General features: G+C 39.0%; 1 protein-coding gene across 2 annotated transcripts in view; it reads left to right on the forward strand.

Annotated features, from left to right (window-relative positions):
- The window catches only part of c24h8orf34 (chromosome 24 C8orf34 homolog), a 186,246-nt gene that overhangs the window by 18,068 nt on the left and 148,666 nt on the right, over positions 1-19,512 (forward strand). For both annotated transcript variants that reach the window (XM_017716201.2, XM_037533851.1), the window contains exons 2-3: positions 13,547-13,694; positions 13,926-14,057. In XM_017716201.2, the coding sequence (XP_017571690.1) occupies positions 13,547-13,694; positions 13,926-14,057 (280 nt within the window). The remainder of the gene's footprint in view (positions 1-13,546; positions 13,695-13,925; positions 14,058-19,512) is intronic.

A 19,512-nucleotide genomic window follows, 5' to 3' on the forward strand; every position in this document is an offset into this window, starting at 1 on the left:
TTAAACTACAGTGGATTCACATTCATCAGAGCACTGGATGAGTTGGAATGATTGGATTAATGCGTAATGTTCTTAATGCTGTTTTGACCCAGACATCTTCAAATTTAACCGCCACTGCTCTTCAACTTCTCTTTGACTAATTGTTAATATTGAAGACAACATGTGAAAAAGCTTTGACTAAAAATCTGTTTTTCTTTTGCCCTACTTTTCTCTGTATGCCATCACATTTCATCCTATTCAAGATCAAATGAGCTGCAAATCAAATTACATCCTTCATGCAAAATACAACAGATTTAATCCTCTATACTGCATCTGCATAAAGCCTAAACATTGTATGTACGTTTTTTCAATGTTGTTACTAGTAAAATCATAAGGCAACAAATGTGCATGTTTTTGCTCAAATATATAAGCTGCCTGTATTGGCCTTTATAATAAATTAGGCCTTAAATATGACAACATGCATCACACAGTGTGGAGGGCAGCTGGTGTTTTTAAATGGTGTGAAAAAAAAAGGAAAAATTTTGTGCTAAGGTTGAAAAAATGCACTGTGAGGATTGCAATTCAATTGCATTCCAATTTTAAAATGTAACCGTCAATCTCCGGGTATCTCTTAGATCCTTCAGAGAGAATTAACAATTTCAGGGAACAAAGAACAATATTTGCAACTTCATTGTTAAGTTTTAGTTGCATCCAAAATGTTTAACATCGTCCTATGGTATCTAGATAGATACAGCCAAGCGAGCTCTCCCATTGGTTAGGATTTCAGGAGCTGGACTAAAGACTTTACAAGATAGATAACTACCAATATCATATCTGTGCCCTGACGCTTTACTGAAAGAGTCACTGCAAAACTCATACATGGTAAAATATAGGTTAAAAGTTTTGTCTCCTTTTCTAAACAAGTTCTGACATGTATGATCCCAGCTCTAATGGTCATTAAACGCTGATTTGAATAAATTCTAATAATATTCATTATTGTATGGGCTTGTTTTTGTGGCCAAAATGACAGTTTCAAACATAAGAATACAGAGAAACCTTTTGTCTATTGTTGTTTTGTTGTTTATTGCTGCTGTCATATCTCATTTTTCAGTTTTTGACACATTTTGAAAATGCCTGTTGCCCCTTACATTGTGTGTAAATGTGAGGATGAATGAACCAAAAGAAATGTCCCAAAGTGACTTGGAAAAAAGTCTGGTTCTGTTGACTTACACTGAAGGTAAAGAAGGTTTTTCCTTCTTCTGTAAATGTATCACTGCAAGCATATTCTCATTAAATAACTACAAATGAATCTTACCATAATCATCAAATTCAATCAGATTTTGTTGAAATTGGAGGCTAAATTGTCATTGTCTTAAAAAACTGAATAAAAACAAATAGAAACTGTATTCTTGTGCTTGAAAGAGTGCAGTTCTAAAGAAAAGCCACAGCTAAGCATTTTTGGGATATGATACATTTTACACATAACCTTCATGAAATAATAGGTCTTCTCTAGATCCAAACTGCAGACGCTGTGCTCTGATAGTGCTTCATTTAGAGTGTATATAGCGTGTTGGCTAAAAGCAGAGGCTTTTTAACGTGCATGTTTGAGTCTCTGCTGCCGGAATATAAAGGGGTCAGCGTCGAGTCCGTTCTGAAATAGCATCAGTCGACCTCCATCGATTGGCTGCTTAAGTGGATAATTTATATGAGTCAATAGCATGGCGTCCAGGGCAAGTGGTTGTAGGCCATAAGCTTACCCTGCAGACGGGGATGGTGATCTATGGCTGAGAGAGGGAGGGAAAAGAGAGCTGCGGCAGGATGAACAGGAGGAAGGATAGCCAGAGAGTGTGGGATGTAGGCTAGAACTTAGTGGTTAATGTGGGTAGAATCCTGGTCAAGCTGAAAACAATGACCTTCTTTTCCATTTTACTGTATGTCTCTGCTTATATTAAGTACATTTCATCATATAGTGTCATTCAAAAAACAAACTTCTTATGTTAAAATGTAATGACTTTAACCCCGCCTCTTTATGATGATGTCATAGACAACCATTTAGCAGGCTGCTCAACTGCATGGTTACACATATTTCTTATTGTATTTCACTGATTTTGCAGATCCATCTCCAACTGTCATTCATATTATTCCATGTGATTGCAATAAGCATATTAAGCAACATATGTCCACAAGGGGGCAACTGTATTGTTTGAAATATGCAATGATAAAGTATGAAAGTGGGATAAAGGTATAACATCATCATGTGCATATGCATATTTATGAGCTTTGTTACTGCAGTGGAGAAGCACATTAAAGCTAGTTAGCCTACAGCTGCACAACTGCATAACAAGATTTTACCAGTTCTGCTAGATCAGGGTCGGCAACATGTGGCTCTGTTGCGGCTCCACAGTAAATTTTAGGTAAAAATAAAATAATCATCCTTTTTCAGTAAAATAAAGCTCTGCTGATTGTTCAAACAGTTTTATCAATAAATGGTCTTAAACACTGGAGTTAATGTTTAACTTCTAATTCACCCTTTAACCCTGAAGGTTAGCAGGCAGACTGCTGGTCACCATAGCAATGCAGACAACAATCTTGTCTAGCTAGTAGCTAACAAAAAGGCAAAGAGAGAGATTTAAGACGAAGTTTGATCATTTGGAGACAGGAAGCTGAAGTCAGCATCTCATTCGCCAGGTTCTTGTTTGAATTTTCCCGTTCCACCTTAAATGGTGCAGCAGTTACATTCTGATGTATCAGCCTCCATTTAAGGTATAACGAGAAAATTTGAACAAGAAGCAATCTCATAAAAAAATTGAACGTTATACAAGAAATTATTCTAATTTTGCAGAAAAGCTTCCTGTCGGAGATGCGAGAAAAGCAGCTATAGCTGAGCTAAAGCTTAAAGCAGAGCACTTCTCACAAATACATTACAGTATCGAAATGAAAAGGAGTTATGATTTCTGATTTTTAAAAACGTAATTGATTTATAATCTGAGTCTGGTTATTACATGCCTACCGTATTTGTGTGGTATTAAAGCATATTAATGATTAAGTATAATTGGGTATAATTGTTAGCACTGTGTAGGGTTGATATGTAGGAGTACACTCACCAAAAGTTTTCATTTTGAGCTAAAAATAGCTCAGCCAGATTTTAAGGGGTTGTTAACCTAAGTGCACTAGAGCTTCAGATTGCTGGCCATTCTCCTGAAAGATTTTGTGGTCAGTTATCAGGTACCCAGGCCCTGAAGCAACAAAGCATCCCTACACCACCATACTACCACCAACTTGTATGACTACTGGTGTAATGCTCTTATTGTCGACTGCTGTGTTAGCTTCATGCCAGATGTAAGAGTACCTCTGTTTTCCAGAAAGTTCCACTTTCAGTTCCTCAAAACATTATTCCAAAAGGCTTGAGGGTCATCAGGATTTTATTTTTTTTAAGCCTTAATGTTCTTCCTAGTTAGCAGTAACTTTCACTTTGCAACTCTCTCATTGATACCACTTTTGCCCAGCCTCTTTCTAATAGTGCAGTCATGAATGCTGACCTTATCTGAGGCAAGTGAGGCCTGCAGTTCTTTAGATGGTTATCTGGGATCTTCATCTGGACAGCCTGGACGAGACCTCTGTGTGCTCTTGGAGGAATTTGGGTTTTCTCAGGTAGTCTTGTCGTACACTGTCTTATATGTTTGAAGATATGAAACAGTTAATTGTAACAAATGCACAGAAATGGAGGAAATCAAGAGAGGGCAGTTTTTATGGCACAACTGATTTGTAGGTAATGAATACGAATGGATTTTGCAAAATAGATTTTTTTTAAATAGCTCCCATTTCATCAGTCACTCTCAACACACATCCTCAGTTCTGTCATAACACCGTTCCTCAGAGTCCCAAAAGTGACAAATTGGATACCACATCAGCACACAGAATGTCAATAAAATCAATTTGTCTGAGAATCGTCGCGTTTCCCTGTTGTCATTGAAGCCGACAACAACACGAAATTGAACCCCCCAAACTGAGCATGCTCAGCATTCTCAGCTTAAGTCACTGTGTGTTATTCTATGTTCCTCTGTCAGAACTTTTCCTTCAGTACATGTTCAGGATGGGAATTTAAAGGAACAGGTTATTTCTGGCAGAGTTTAAGTTAAACGTGAGGTGTAATCATAAGGCAGTGTTAGCTAACACACAGGGCCTGTAGGGAATTGACTAATTACTGCAGTGAGCCACACACAGAAATACATGATAGTGTGCATTCCTATCTTTGTGGGGTCTTGTTTTTTCACAGTGTTTTTGTTTGGGGTGGGGGGTGTTGTGGTCCACCTAAAGCTCATTATAAACTGTGCCATAACGTCAGTATTTTATGTTTAATGCAAATACCGTCATGGTACAGACTGTTTGAATTCAGTTAGGCTACAGGACAGGCATGTGCGTGTGACCCCTTGCCCTTTTGCATTTTGTCCATAAAAGTGCCCTCTTGGTTGCCATGTAGTATAATTGTCTTCAATATGACTTTTCTTAACTATGTTTCAGTGAGGCTCAGCATAACACCGGCAAAAGAGCTAGTGGGTCATTCCGCAAGCTTCATCGCTCCTGGGTCCCCGCTCTGTACACTGTACACTGTCCTGTACTCCCACACCTATAGCACTGATGATCTCTTTAAAGGGGAATTACACTGTTTTTTTGTTCTTTATAATCTAATCACTAAGATGCAAAGTCATACAGAGTGGGTTGGTGTAAAATGCTCCATTCTAGACAGTGAACTGTTCACAGTGGTGGTGATAGGAACCAGATGTCTGAAGAGTTTATTGCCTCTAAAGGAAACTTTACAGAGAGTTATCACATGAAATCATTATAAATACCTTGCCTGATATTATGCTTTATGTTCATTTTAAGAAAATGTCATAAGGGCCATAAAGAAAAGTCCGTTTGTTGTGGAGAGGTGCATACATGGTGTTGTGAGGCAAAAAACTGTACTTTTTTTTTAATTTGCCACCATTTCTCAGAAGACATGAGTGGGTTCACTGGTGGTTTTGGATAATATATAAAATGGTTATAAATGTGCTGTAGATATCTCAATCCCCTGGTCAGTTAGTCTCCCTAGAACAGAGCATTTTACATCAAACCATTCTCAAATTTTGAATCACACAGAAATTCTGACAAATAAGTGGAATGTCCCTTTAACAGCATGACACATTGCATAGTGTGGTTATTGTGAACAGCAATCAAAAGCCAATAATGTGCAAAAACCTGCTAAAGCTAAAATAGATATCTGTGCCAGGCTGTGTGGAGCTCTCAGATGGACTTCAGCTCCAAAGTATACAGCAATAAGCTGGGTACGTAAGGTGGTAAGGTGAGTCACATCACTGTATGGTGGAGAATGAGGTCCATATCCTCATTAGGGTAGTAAATGAGTAAATGAGATATTATCCTTGGGAATTGGTCATCAAGCATATAACTTCTTGTGTGTGTCAACATACAGTGGTTTTCAATTCACTTTCATTTTCTCTTGAGCTCCTGCCCCCCAGAATGTCTGTGCACAGGCCTGCTGCAGGTCAGACTATATTAGGGCTGGCCCAAACATCATTTTGCATGCTTTGAATACTGGTTCAAACCAGTACTCGAACAGCAGTTCTCAGTACTACTCTTAAAAATGATAATGTTTACATTTCATGATTAACCATCATTTTAAGTATATTTGTTCTAACCTGGATAACAGGATTGACACCTGATAATGCATGAAAAATCCCACCCTGTCACGTCCCCCTTCTCGGCCCCCCTTCTCAGGTTTTAATTGTGATGAACAATAAGTATTGTGGCAACCTCTACAAGCCATGCTGCTGTTGTTGCTTATGTTGATGTGTCCGGGGAGGGTGGGCTTTGCAGTTAACTAGTGGTTAGAAGTTTCTACCTTCCTTAATTTTTTTTTACATTACCCAGTGCCTCTGTTTAGGCACAGGGCTCAGCATTTCTTGCTGCCAGTTCAAGTGCCAGTTCAAAATAAAAGTCTTGCCCCTATGTGCATCGTCTTCCATGTCTACATTGATGCTACAGTTTGTTTGCTAAGGTGGGAAAAATCAGTTTTTTATGGTGAGATCAGCACTGGTTACATTCAAATCAACAGAATCAGTAAGACAAATGTGGTGAAATAAGCAAAAGAGACTACTGGTGTGTATGAGATTCAAAGTTGTGGTCAAAAAGAGGTCAGAGGATGCAAACAAGCTACATACAACAATAAGCAAACATAACAGTTGGTCCAGGCAACCAAAATCCAAAAAGGAACAGGCGAAAAAGTCAGAGTCAAAAAAATACAGAAGGTCAGTCAAACATAAAGGAAGTCAAACAGATGAAGGAATTAAATGCACAGTAACCCTGTGAAAGTAGCAATACCTTGGGATAAGCTAAAGCCCTAACTTATATACTAAACTAAAATCACGTAATATATGAAAGCAGGTAGAACAAATCAATATCTCTGATACATGGATTAGTGTGATGTCACACCCACATGTTCATCCCACATTTGTACTTGGAAGTAGAGGAGGAGGTATTTTATTATGATTTGAATGTAATAAAAGTATTATTGTGTGTACAGTGATGCCTCGCTTGGTACAGAACGTATATAAATATAGACTTGATTAAATATGTTTAGTTAGGCTTATGCAGTTATAAAAATAATTATGGAATGTGAATGAAATCTATTGCAAGTTGACAGTATTAACTCTGGACTTCTAAAGGTCAAAGAAAGATCTATATGTTTCAGCTGATTGCAGCTAGTCCTTGGATAATGTAGTCTACTCGAGCTGTCAGTCTTCGGAGCTGTAGTCCTTACGGAGTCGATATCCTTTGAAAACTGGGCTGGACTTGGCAGACGGTCAGTTCGACTATTAGCAGGACAGCGATGCGCCCTCCTTCACCTAGTCTGTCAATGTCAGGCAGAGCAGTAGCACTTCTCCTCGTGCTGCTGGAAAAGGAATCCAAGAAAATGAGCTTGTGCTTGGACGCTGACCTAAATTTGCATGCCATTGGTGTCCAAGCACGCTGTCCTCTGAGGAAGCGTTAGAACAGCACATACCTCCTTCTTTACTTTTAAGGAGGTGAATAGTGTGAGATCTATACCTATAACTAGTTTTCCCTTATTATTTTTGGTCACATCACATATGATTCATCATATCATTCAAAAGATCATCTTACACCTAAATGTAATGACTGATGTTTGTTTAGTTCACAGTGTACCAAATATATATATTTGATTAATATTATGTTCCCTTGTATATTTATATGTACCACCTCCATACTGCACGCAGTGTTGCCTGATTGCATATTGTCATTGCTTTGGCAGGTTTTAAAATTGTGTATAAAGTTAATATACTGTATTACGTAACAATGCAACTGAATCTAAATAGGCCCAACTTCTCGTAACACCCAAAAAAGTTATCAAAACTTTGTGTAAAATACAACCCCATGTCTGAAAATGCTGGGGTGTTGTGCAGAATGCAAATAAAAATTGATGCAATGATATGCAAATCATGTAAACCTTATTGTTAAAGGAAAATACTACAAAGACAACATGTCAAATGTTGAAACTGAGAAATTGTATTCTTTTTTGAAAAATATATGCCCATTTTGAATAAACAACATGTCCCAAAAAAGTTGGGACGGGGGCAGTTTGGGAACTGAGGAGACACTGAGGAACTGAGGATTTGAAAGTGAAATGTTTTCCCAGTCTTGCCTGAAATAGGATTTGGTTGCTCAACAGTTCAAAGTCTCCTTTGTCATTTTTCATTTCATAATGTGCCAAATGTTATCAGTGGGTGACAGGTCTGGATTGCAGGTAGGTCAGTTTAGCACCTGGTCTCTTTTAATACAGAGCAATGCTGATGTAGGACATGCAGAATGTGGTTTGACATTGTTTTGCTGAAATATCAAGGACTTCTCTGAAAAAGACGTCGTCTGGATGGCAGCATATGTTGCCAAAACCTGTGTGTATTGCTCAGCATTGTTGGTGCCTTCACAGATGTGCGTGTGCATGGATGACCTGTTGCCAGTTAACCACTAGGTTTTTTTTTTAGCATTACACAAGTTTACTAGCTTTTTTTGCCCATCCCAACTTTTTTGGAATATGTTGTTGACATCAAATTAGATACCAAAAGATGGACATATCATTTTTTAAAAAACAGTCAAATTTCTCAGTTTCAACATTTCATTTGTTGTACTATTTTCAATTAAATATAGGGCTTAAATGAATTGCACATCATTACATTTTGTTTTTATTTACATTTTGCAAAGCGTTCCAACGTTTTTGGAAATGAGACTGTACATTATAGTCACTCCTGTTTAGAGGAGGCTGTTGCCACACCCATTTTTGTCATTCTCAGTCAATTCCCCTCCCGCGATTAATATACTCAGTTTATTATTGATGTAATGGATGTGTGTGTGGGTCTAACCCTGCATAGATTATCCAGCTCACTCTGCATTGCTGACTGTACAAAGTTCTCTAATAGTTGGAAGTTGCATGGACCCCTGATCTGTTCAGCACTGCTTATAAGGGCAAGCACATTTAAAAATGTGTATAAAGAATAATTTTGCTTGTAATATTATTGCTAGTCATTTGTCTTTCTGTATGCTTGGCATTCTGGGTCATTTTATACATAACTTATTAAAATGTTGCTACTCTGAAAACATTGAGTTTGTGCAATTTAGTGACATGTTTTGAAAGCCAAGTCATCAATGGTTAATGATCCCAGCAGCTTATTACTGATGTCATGTTGGTTGCGTGCTGTATTATTTCATATTATGGTTAAAATTATCTTAGGCTGTTTTAATAGATACTTTTTGGGCAGGTCGTGACAGGTTTTGAACATTTATTGGCTGGAAACTATAGAAATAATCTGTCAACCAATGTTGACAGATTATTTCTCAGCTGGTCAATCACACTTGGGAAAACACAGCAGAGACAGTGGAAAATTCACCCTGCTGTTGCCTAATGACTTTTGGTCTTGTAATAGCAGTAAAGGTAAATAAAATCCATGATATTTAATATTATTCTGTGAGTTTAGACCATGCTTTCAACACATGGCCACAGTATGAGGGAAGACTGGTTAAGGAAGAGGAAAAAACAATCTGGGTGGCTTCCACCTTCTTAACTTTGGTGCACTCTTAAAAAGATGGTTTTTCAAGGGTTCTTTAATAAAGAAAAGGGTTCTATTTGAACCCATGAACATTCAAAGAGCCCTTTGTATGATTATGCATCATTGTATACATCATGAAATGGTTCTTCAGATTGATGGAGAATGTGTTGTAGAAGGATCTATATCGTACTTTTTTAAAAAGGGTTCTATATAGCACCAAAAATGGTTCATCTATTGTTATGAGTAACATGCCATTCATCAACAATATTCAGGCCTACTGGCAACCCTGACCCCTCACCCCAAATCTAGCTGATTACCCAAGACATGTTTGGTGTCTGAAGCTTCTTTAGTTTTGTGCTGGACCGACAGGGCTAATGTTAATAATGGACACTTAGGTCCCCTAATTTGCATTGTGCATGTCAAAATGATCAAACCTCGCTGATTGTTGTGCATGACCTAATAACCCAAACCTCATCCTCATCAACCTCATTATGTGCCTGAGAGCCTCCACCAAGTCTGTTGGTGGAAACCCATGCACACTGATCTGAGATCAGACTTTCATTTCCTTCACAAGTCCTCATTAAAATCTCTTGCTTTCTGTAAGTGCCATTGACGCTGCGTTTTCCTGTTTATCCCAAAAGCAATTACACCCTCTGGAGTGTGGAGTAGTTAACACAGTCCTGCATGTGTCTCTTCCTCCAAAACCCACAAATTACCACTCTCGTTTACGTGCCCCCTGTTGCTGGGTTCGCTTAATTACCCAGCAGCCCTCAGGGGGCTCTAAACACTGCATTTAGATCTTTGCATCTTAAGTGATTTATAATTGCGCACCATGTTAGCACAAAGCTGTATTTCTGTTTTATTCATGATCGTCTCTTTGAGTCCAAAGTGAATATCAGAGCAAGTGTGCATTGTCTGAGTCGTGCAATCATGGTGCTGAAAAATGCTTCACTTGACAGAGTGCTGTGTGCTTTATGCTGTTAAAGCGTCAGTGGTTGAGACGTAAACCGGGTCATTCAGAGTGATTTGATGTGAAACGGCTCGTTGGAGAGAAACTTGCCTCAAGTATTCTCACTTTGTCAAATTTATTTATCCAGTGCACTTACATGTGTCTCCTGAGTTTTATATGCATTGGTGAGAATGGTAAAATATTGCTACATTTTGCTTTCGAATGCCCTGTTTGTACCTCTACACCATTCAATTTTACAAAATAAGTTTTAGGCCAAAAGTGTATCATAAAAAAGTGCGTCGGACAGTAGGCAGTGTATTTGGAACTGTGATGTGGTAAGACAGAGCCTAACCCATCCCCAATGAAAATCACCCTTAAATCTTAATATGCATATGAGTATGTGGGTAGGTAAAAGCACTTACCTGTGTCTGCTGGTGAAGACGGAACAGCAAAAGGGGATGGCAGGGAAACTGACTCACCTTATCCTTATCGGGAGGATCCACCGATGGGGAGAAAGGGGGGGGGGGTCTAGTTCCCATCCGATACCCTAGTGATGATGAAAAGAAAGTTATGATGTTACAAAGTATTGGCCAAAGCAATGATCATACCAGTGACTGGTTGCATATCCCAAACTGACCATGTATAGCGCTATTGTTGTTTTTAATTGTAAGTAACACAGTTCAGACCACATAGTGGGGAATGGGATCCCCAAGGGCGGGGCTTATTATATAAAACCCGAGGGTTCCTTAGAGAGAGCTACTTCTGCCCCATGACTGATACTGAAAACACTACCTGCCTGTAGTGTTTATAGGACTGCGTACGACACTAGTATGTTATGTAAATACTTTATTTCTGTTTATTTTTTGTACAGTTTTTGTTTCATGTCTCTCGTTCGTAAATAAATCACCTGTTAGTGCGTTACATCTTTGGCTTTGTCCATCCTATTGGTCTCCTCATCCCCGCAGACCTTACCAGAAAGTCACACGTAAACCCAAAAACCTCTACTCGAGAGGCAACAACATCACAAGAACCTTTCATGTACAGCGCTGGAGAGTCTAGAGTGAGATTTTACACTTTAAAAAACAAAAAAACCCTCTGATGATGAATCTTGAACTACTTTAGAGAGCATTTTAGAGGATACTTTTTAGCTAACATCACTGCCATGGAGCTGAATATCTTACTGCAATATCCTACTGTCTTCAGATCATCACTACAATGGAGAGAATGGTTTAATCAAGGAACAGAAACAACTCGTCAGATCAGAAGAACAGCCAGCCAGGGACTGACTACTGATTGGGCCATTCTGTCTACCAGGGGCCTCAGAAGACCACAAGGCCCAAGGCCCCTCAAAGGCTAAGAACAGTCCAGTGCAGATGCAAAAATTAGATAAAAGGATAGCCCTTATATGTAATGATTTAACAAGCATTGCCACTATATTTAAAATAATTCACTATTCGTAACAACGGTAATGTGCAGAAATATAGCTACAGGTAAATAGTACTGTAGACTGTTGCAGATTTAAGAATGAATCATTTTGGTTGCATTACTGTCACACATCCCTCTGTCCCTGCTTCCTCTATGGACTTGATCACTCAGAACTCCCTGGGAGATCAAAATGCTGTAGCACCACCATCACCATGAACAATCACTGTTCTTCCTCACCTGAGTACTGAGCTACCTCACCTGTTCCCTGTGATTACTAATGATTGTTTGGTATAGATAGTATTTAAGGCCGGGCCTCAGTTTAGCAAGTTACGAGGTATTGCTTCTGTTGCTAGAGCTACTGAGTGGTCACTGTGTTTACTGATTGCCCATGTATTGTACCTTGTTTCTGGATTTTTGACTTTGTCTTTGTGCATGGACCTGTCTTTGTTATGCTTTGCTCTTTTTGTATCTGGTTTTTATGACTTTTGCTAGTTTTTTGGAAACAGTTGACCTTACATCCCAATAAATTAAGCCTTATTATGAACTGCACGTGCCTGACGTATCATAATCAGAATCAGAATCAAGCTTTATTGGCCAGGTATGCTACGCATACAAGGAATTTGGTTTTGGTTACAGGAGCTCACAGTGCACAGTATCAGACAGACATTCACATGTAGGGAATAAGATAAAATGAATATAAAATATAATAAAATAAAATAAAACCTGCATTCCTACCATCACTCACTCACACACACATACACACACACACACACAGTTGAAACAGGTGGTGTCCGGGTTGTGACGGGTCTGTGGAGATCTCTGCATGCTTCCTGGTTCGGGAGGCATGCAGTTCCAGCAGTGTAGGCAACTTAACCCCAGTAGTCCTCTCTGCAGACCTGATGATGCGCTGCAGTCTGTGGAGGTCATACTGGGTAGCTGAGCTGCCCCACACTGTGATGGACGTGGTGATGACTGATTCTGTGATGGCTGCTTAGATCCGCACCATCAGCTCCTGGGGCAGGTTGAACTTCCTCAGCTGATGCAGAAAGTACATCCTTTGCTGGGCTCTCTTGATGATGGAGCTGATGTTGCTGTCCCACTTCAGGTCCCTGGTAATTGTTGTGCCCAGGAACTTGCAGGACTCCACTGCCATCACAGTTCTGTCCAGGATGGTGAGCGCTGGCAGGGCTGGAGGGCTCCTCCTGAAGCCCACTGTCATCTCCACTGTTTTTGCTGTGTTCAGCACCAGGTATTTATTAGCGTCTAACTTAGTGGCTAGACTAGCAGTCAGGATAGTTATACACCACAGAGATTCTCAATGGTTGTATGATTGTTTGATGCATGCTGGGTTTTGTAGTGAGAAAATATTGATGAATAAAAACATGAAAACAGTACAAAGTCTTGAATTCTGTCAAAGTGATAAGGCGAACGTGTTTACTTGTGATTCGGTTCCCTTGGTCTAGACCTAAAGCTGAAATTGATATATTGTAGTTCACTTAGTGTTCACACCATCATATTTGACATTAATCTAAAATATGTAAACAAGTTTTTTAGATAAAATCATGACTGATTGGGCAGAATTTATTGGGCAGACCTCCCCATGACTGAGATTGGTCATAATCTCCATGCTGTTAAGACCTCCACCTGCCTGTGAATGGTCCTAATCACCATTTTGTTAAGACCAGCATCTGAATGTGATTGGTCCACTGCACAAAATGTCATTCTAGCAGTGCTGACACATCCTTTTGAAGTATACTTATAACAATGTGTTCAGCAGTAGTTTGATTTTGTTTAATCCTGTCTCTGAGTATGAACTCATGGTGAGCTGCACATCTTCTTTTCCAGCAAAAGCAACTTCAGAGTCAAGCATTGTTCCGTTCCTCTCAGCATGTACATGGGTCTTTTACATTTCTCAGCAGGGTTATTTTGCATTTGCATACTCTTCCAGATCCAAGTGTTAGTTCTTGGCGTTTGTAAAAAATGAAACCTTAGGAACTGAAAGATCAGCCTCTCTCTGACTTTTTCTAGCAAGAGCCTTATTCTGTATCTCTGCTTGTTCTGTGTTTTGCTCTGTTAGGAGATGATGACCAAGCTTATTACTGAGACTCCAGACCACCCTATCCCATTTCTGATTGGTCACCTGCAGACGAAGCAGGAGAGTCCAGGCCGGCTGCAGAGAACGCTGTCTGGCTCCGCAGCACTGTGGGCAGACAGCGGCAATCCAGGTCAGAAATCACTCACAACCTCTTTTTAGTCCATCTATTCTCTTAGATCTTTGAAATTAGTTTGTCTCCCCTTGCTTTAGTGTTTTTGATGTTTGCTGTGCATGCCTTAAATGTAGACTGATTTGAAATTGAATTGAATTTAAATCTTTTTGTAAAGATTCTAACTTCTTGCAGGTTGTTGTTTCACTATCACTAGCAAAACTGGTCAGTCTGTGCCATCTTTCTCCACAGAAAACAAAAGCAATCGGCGGGATTTCAGGAGTTATGACAAAGCCTGGCAGATTCACCCCAAAAAGCCCAAGAAATCAAAGAGCGACCTGGCAGTGTCGAATATATCCCCACCCTCACCTGAGTCTAAGTCACGTGAGTAACTTTTATATAGAAAACCCATCTTAGGTTTCAACAGCACTTTTTAACTTGGCCTTTTGCCTTCACTATTTAATTTGGTGGATCCCTGACACCATCTTACAAGTCACTCTGTTTACTGTACAAGCTCAGATAAGGTTTGTTTGATCACCCCTTTGAGTAAATAAAGTAAATATAGACTTGAGCAAGAAATCATTACAATTTAACACAATGTCCCTTTCAAACCCAGAGCAACAGGAGCGAAATATTTAATTATATTTTATATTCAAAAATGAGCATTTGTTTCAGTTTGTTCAAGCTGGACTTCTGCATCTGTTATGATTGCTGATATGTAGCTTTGTTACTTTACTTTGCTAGCTGTCTAGTTAGCATGCTTCATAGCTAACAACACAAGGTGCAGTGCACCAATGTTCTCATTCTCATTAAAGCTGAAGCTCAAGTCAAATGAAGCAGTTATTCCAAAAAATGTATGTACACTTGAACATCTCAAAAAAACAGTTTGCAGTCCTAAAGTTTCTTTAGCTAATTAGCAAACTGAGGCCAGCCTAGTCAAGAGCAAGTGTGTTCCTATAGGGATGAAATGTGATCTACTGGATTGTTCAAAACATTTTGAATTGCCATTCATTCAGTCACAGAGAAATTTCTGGCAAGACTTTATTTGAATGATACCTACATCTACAGGGTCATTGTACAGAGTCTTTATAACACATGGGTAAGCTTTGAATAATGCATTTATGGCAATTCAATATTTATGAGCAATAATTGTAAGATATCAAAGTATAAAGAGGCCTTAAACTAAAAGGATTGTTTCTTCCCTTTATAACACTGTTAGGAAGCATAATTTCCAAGTAATGAAATGATCATTTTCATATATATATTCCATAAATATGAATACATACACTCACCAACCACTTCATTAGGTACGCCTTGCTAGTAAAAGCTTGGACCCCCTTTTGCCTTCAGAACTGCCTTAATTCTTCATGGCATAATTTCAACAAGGTGTTGGAAACATTCCTCAGAGATTTTGGTTGGTTATTTGAGTTCCTGTTGCCTTTCTATCATCTGGAACCAGTCTGCCCATTGTCCTCTGACCTCTCACATCAACAAGGCATTTTTGTTCACACAACTGACCGCTCACTGGATATTTCCTCTTTTTCTGACCGTTCTCTGTAAACTCTAGAGATGGCTGCGCGTGAAAATCCCAGCAGATCAGCAGTTTCTGAAATACTCAGACCAGCCCGTCTGGCACCAACAACCACGCCACGTTCAAAGTCACTTAAATCCTCTTTCTTCCCCATTCTGATGCTCGGTCTGCACTTCAGAAAGTTGTCTTGACCACCTCTACATGACTAAATGCATTGAGTTGTGGCCATGTGATTGGCTGATTAGCTATTTGTGTTAACAAGAAATTGAAAATTATTACCTAATAAATGTACCTAATAAAGTGACCAGTAAGTGTATATGAATACATATAAAATCATGTTAAGTGAAAGCAGAGACATTCTTGTTAAAAAGAAGTAGGCATTCCCAGTCTGCATTTCTGCTTGAATTCAAAACTACATAATTACTCACTTTTGTAGATTTTTAAGGCACCTTATGTCAAAGTGTCATTGACTTAATAAAAGATAAATAAAAAGAGGGGAAATCTCAGTAAAACTAAGCGTGATAACTGCTTGGCAATGGCTACAAGCTACTCACACTACAGAACACGTTCGACTTCAGCTTTCATTCAGGTATTCTCTTAATGTGTCATTTCAGCATCGCTTAGCTGGAACCAAGCCTGTGCTGTGGTGAGTTTGGCCTGGTTGTTCTGCTAATTAAGCTATTGTTAGGTTAGCGAAAACACTACTGCCTCAAACACCACAGAACAGGTTAGATTTTGGCTTTTGGTCCCTTTAACTCCAGTCACTCCACTTTTATTCTCTCATACATTGTTTTTATCATCTATACTTGTATTAGCAGAGCACCAGTTAGTCCGAATCAAACCTCTTTTCTGGCAGTCAGGTTACAGACGCTGTACGGAAAAGGTTTACTTTTGCTTTTCTATCCCTTCAGTGCCAATTTCTTGACTTCACTACCTCAAAATTGAATCACTATCATCTAAACTTGAGTCAGTGCTTCAGTTAGCCAGAATCAAACGTGTTGTGAGGTGAGTAGAGCTGTTGTGCTAGCTAAGCTACTACTAGTCTATATAGCAGCACTACTTTACATTCAGCAAGTGTTAGATGGATGGCTTGACATTTATTGAATGATAGCTTGAAAATTGTGCACTGCGTTCACTTATGTGTTGATCAAGAAGGGGAAATAAACTTAATTAGATTTGATTTTGAAATAACACTGTACGAGACAGTACACATGCTTTTATGTCACTTATGATGCCCACCCAGGTATAAAAAAACAGTAGCAGTATTTTGAGAAGATTTAAAAGTATGGAAGAAGTGTTTACTGCCCAGCCATCCGCCTCATTGACCCCTCTTCCCCTTGTCCTGCCAGTCACCACTTGTGGCGTATTTCCAGTCATAAGGCGAAGTCAGTTAGGGCATGTTACCAAGAGTATTGAAGCAGAGCGCCATGGCACATTTGCTGCACTTCTGCGCTATTAGACATTTCTCATTTCCTCAAATCTCACCTGACATCAGCTGTCTTGGTTTCTCTTGTCATGTTAAGTCTAATATTATGCATGCAACTTCTACCCGGAGACAGTAAGCACATGCATCTGTTCTGGTAAGCACTGAATGATACATAGCTGCAGTGAAATGTGTCATATTGGGCCAGAGAGAAAGACGTAAATAATTTAGCATCATGCTCTGTCACTCTGCCAGTAGCTTCTATTTTAGACTAGGAGGAGGACATTGCCTACTTTTAGAGGAAATGGCACAGAGGCGTAGAGGATCTGTCTCATTCGAGCTTGTGGGCGGCTGTCTGTCTCTATCGCTGGTAGATGCTTCAGCACGGGTTGTTTTCGCTCAGACGTAGGGATCTTATTCCAACTGTAAATCTCATTATGACCCCCCCCCCCCCCCCCCCCCCATTATGTCAGGCTCCCACCATAGTAATTGGCTGACTGTGCCAGTTTTTCTTTCAAACCATATGAGCTCAGTTAAAATGATCATTCACCAGCATGTTGGTTTTCCATATTACTGTAGGTAGTAGGGATGTATCGGTACATCTCATCATATAGGCCTGATCAAGACACCTGCAGATTTGCACAATAGAGCCAACAGACTGGACAGTAAAAGTGCAGCTTATAAAATATATCTTACACTGCATTGTAATAAAAATTTAAATGAGCAAGTGCACAGCGAGGGCAGGCTGTTCTTGCCATAAAAGCAAGTTATATGGACATGTTGGCAAGTTTAAAAAATGGCAAAAAATCTACTTCACAAGATATTCCATATACCCCAGATGTAGTCAGTTGAGCAAGACATATTTGGAGACTGAATTTAGCTTTCTTAGTTTGGCACCTGAGTGGTACGGTAAACATTGCTAACAAACACTTGAAGTCGGTAGTCACCCAAAATAGCCTGAATTCTTTCTGTAAAAATACATCACTAAAACTTCTTTAAACTCACTCAAACCACATCCAGGTCATTATTAAGGTTGCACAAACTTGGTACTGTGGTTTAATGACTAACCGGTGAACTATGAAAATTAAAAATAAATTCAGTGTGAAGCAAAACACTACTGGCAGTTACTTTAGACAACAGATTGTGCATTAACAAACCTCCTCAGGAGTTGGTGTGCTGATGTAGAATCAATCTAGGTGACAAAGACTGTCATAAATATATAGGAATCTGATCCAAGGTCAGTCCTGCTTTAGGAATGCCAGTCCTGTTGTTGTCTGAACAATCTGCATAATCCAGTCTGCACAACCTTGATGTGATTAAGTGGATTGAGAGAAGTTTTTGTGATGGATTTTTATAAAAATAAGTTTGCGTTCCTGCCTTTAGGGCTAGTTGGATGACTATTGACTTGTTTGTTAGCAACGTTAGCCTCATAGCTCCAGCTCTAAACCAAAGTAGCAAATTTTGGACTCCAAAAATGTCTGATGAATAATGACTGACTGATGATATCTGGGGCAAGTAACTTATTAGCTTGTGGCGAGTGTGTTAGTTTGTGGGTAACATATTAGTTTGTAGATTTGTTACTGCTGTATTAGTTTGTGAGTAACATCATTTGTGGCCAGCATATGAGTTTGTAGCTAGCTTTTTATTTTTTGGCTGTTTATAGTAGTTTGCGGCTAACATTCAATAGAGATTAGCATATTAATTTGTAGCCAGCATGTTAGTTTGTGGTTAGCTTATTGGTTTCCAATGGTTTTATCTATGGAATAAATAGGGGTCTGGTTTTGTGTAGTTTGACCATGGTAACTGTTGTACTATAATAAACTATGAAGGCCACCTGCTAAAATTGGGTATTTAGAAACTTTGTAAACCATATCAGAAAATCATACAATAGCTTACCATGGTGTGTGAAGCTATGGTAAACTATGGACCACTCAACAAAGGAAATGATCAGTATGCATGAGAATAAATTACATTAGCCCTATAAAAATGTATGGTGTCTTTCTTTGGCTTTTTCTGGGGACAGCTTCAGATGAGGACAGCTCATCAAAAATGGGGAATGTCCCTGTAAAACATGGAGATTTATGGCTAGAATATTAGTCTTTGGCTAGCACATTAGTCTGTGCCTAACATATTAGTCTGTGCCTAGTGTATTAGTCTGTGACTAGTGTATTAGTCTGTAGATATTCAGTTCTGTTGTTATTGAAGTGATTTTTCATGTTTTTTCAGCTTTTGGTTTTAATATGCTGCTAAAAATCAATCTGAATGCATTAGGCATTCCTGTAAATCCCTGTAAAACATGGAGATTTATGGCTAGAATATTAGTCTTTGGCTAGCACATTAGTCTGTGCCTAACATATTAGTCTGTGCCTAGTGTATTAGTCTGTGACTAGTGTATTAGTCTGTAGATATTCAGTTCTGTTGTTATTGAAGTGATTTTTCATGTTTTTTCAGCTTTTGGTTTTAATATGCTGCTAAAAATCAATCTGAATGCATTAGGCATTCACTCTATTGTGCTATTCTAAAGTCTCATATATCACACTTTTTACATTCTCTTTAATTAAAAATGGATACTTTGGATACTCAGTGTTTTTGCTGTATGGATCTCTCTGAGCTGTTACACCTCCTGTAGGTAACTGTGGCCCTGCTTATATTACTGGGACCAAAAGACTTTGCAAATTAAGTCTCTCCTGCATGAAATTGTGTGAGAAAACAATTTTCCATATGCTATACTGAAAGCATTAGTGTCAAGCAAATGTCAAGCCAGATAATTCATGGACTTCTATTTCAGAACTGAGTCCCAGCTTCCTTTCCAAACCCCCACTGCAACCGCTTTAACAGAAACTCACGTCAGATCAGCACATATGTTCTTGTATCTTCTTCTGTAG

This window comes from Pygocentrus nattereri, chromosome 24, assembly GCF_015220715.1.
Source record: "Pygocentrus nattereri isolate fPygNat1 chromosome 24, fPygNat1.pri, whole genome shotgun sequence".
In the NCBI taxonomy this organism is placed as follows: Eukaryota; Metazoa; Chordata; class Actinopteri; order Characiformes; family Serrasalmidae; genus Pygocentrus; species Pygocentrus nattereri.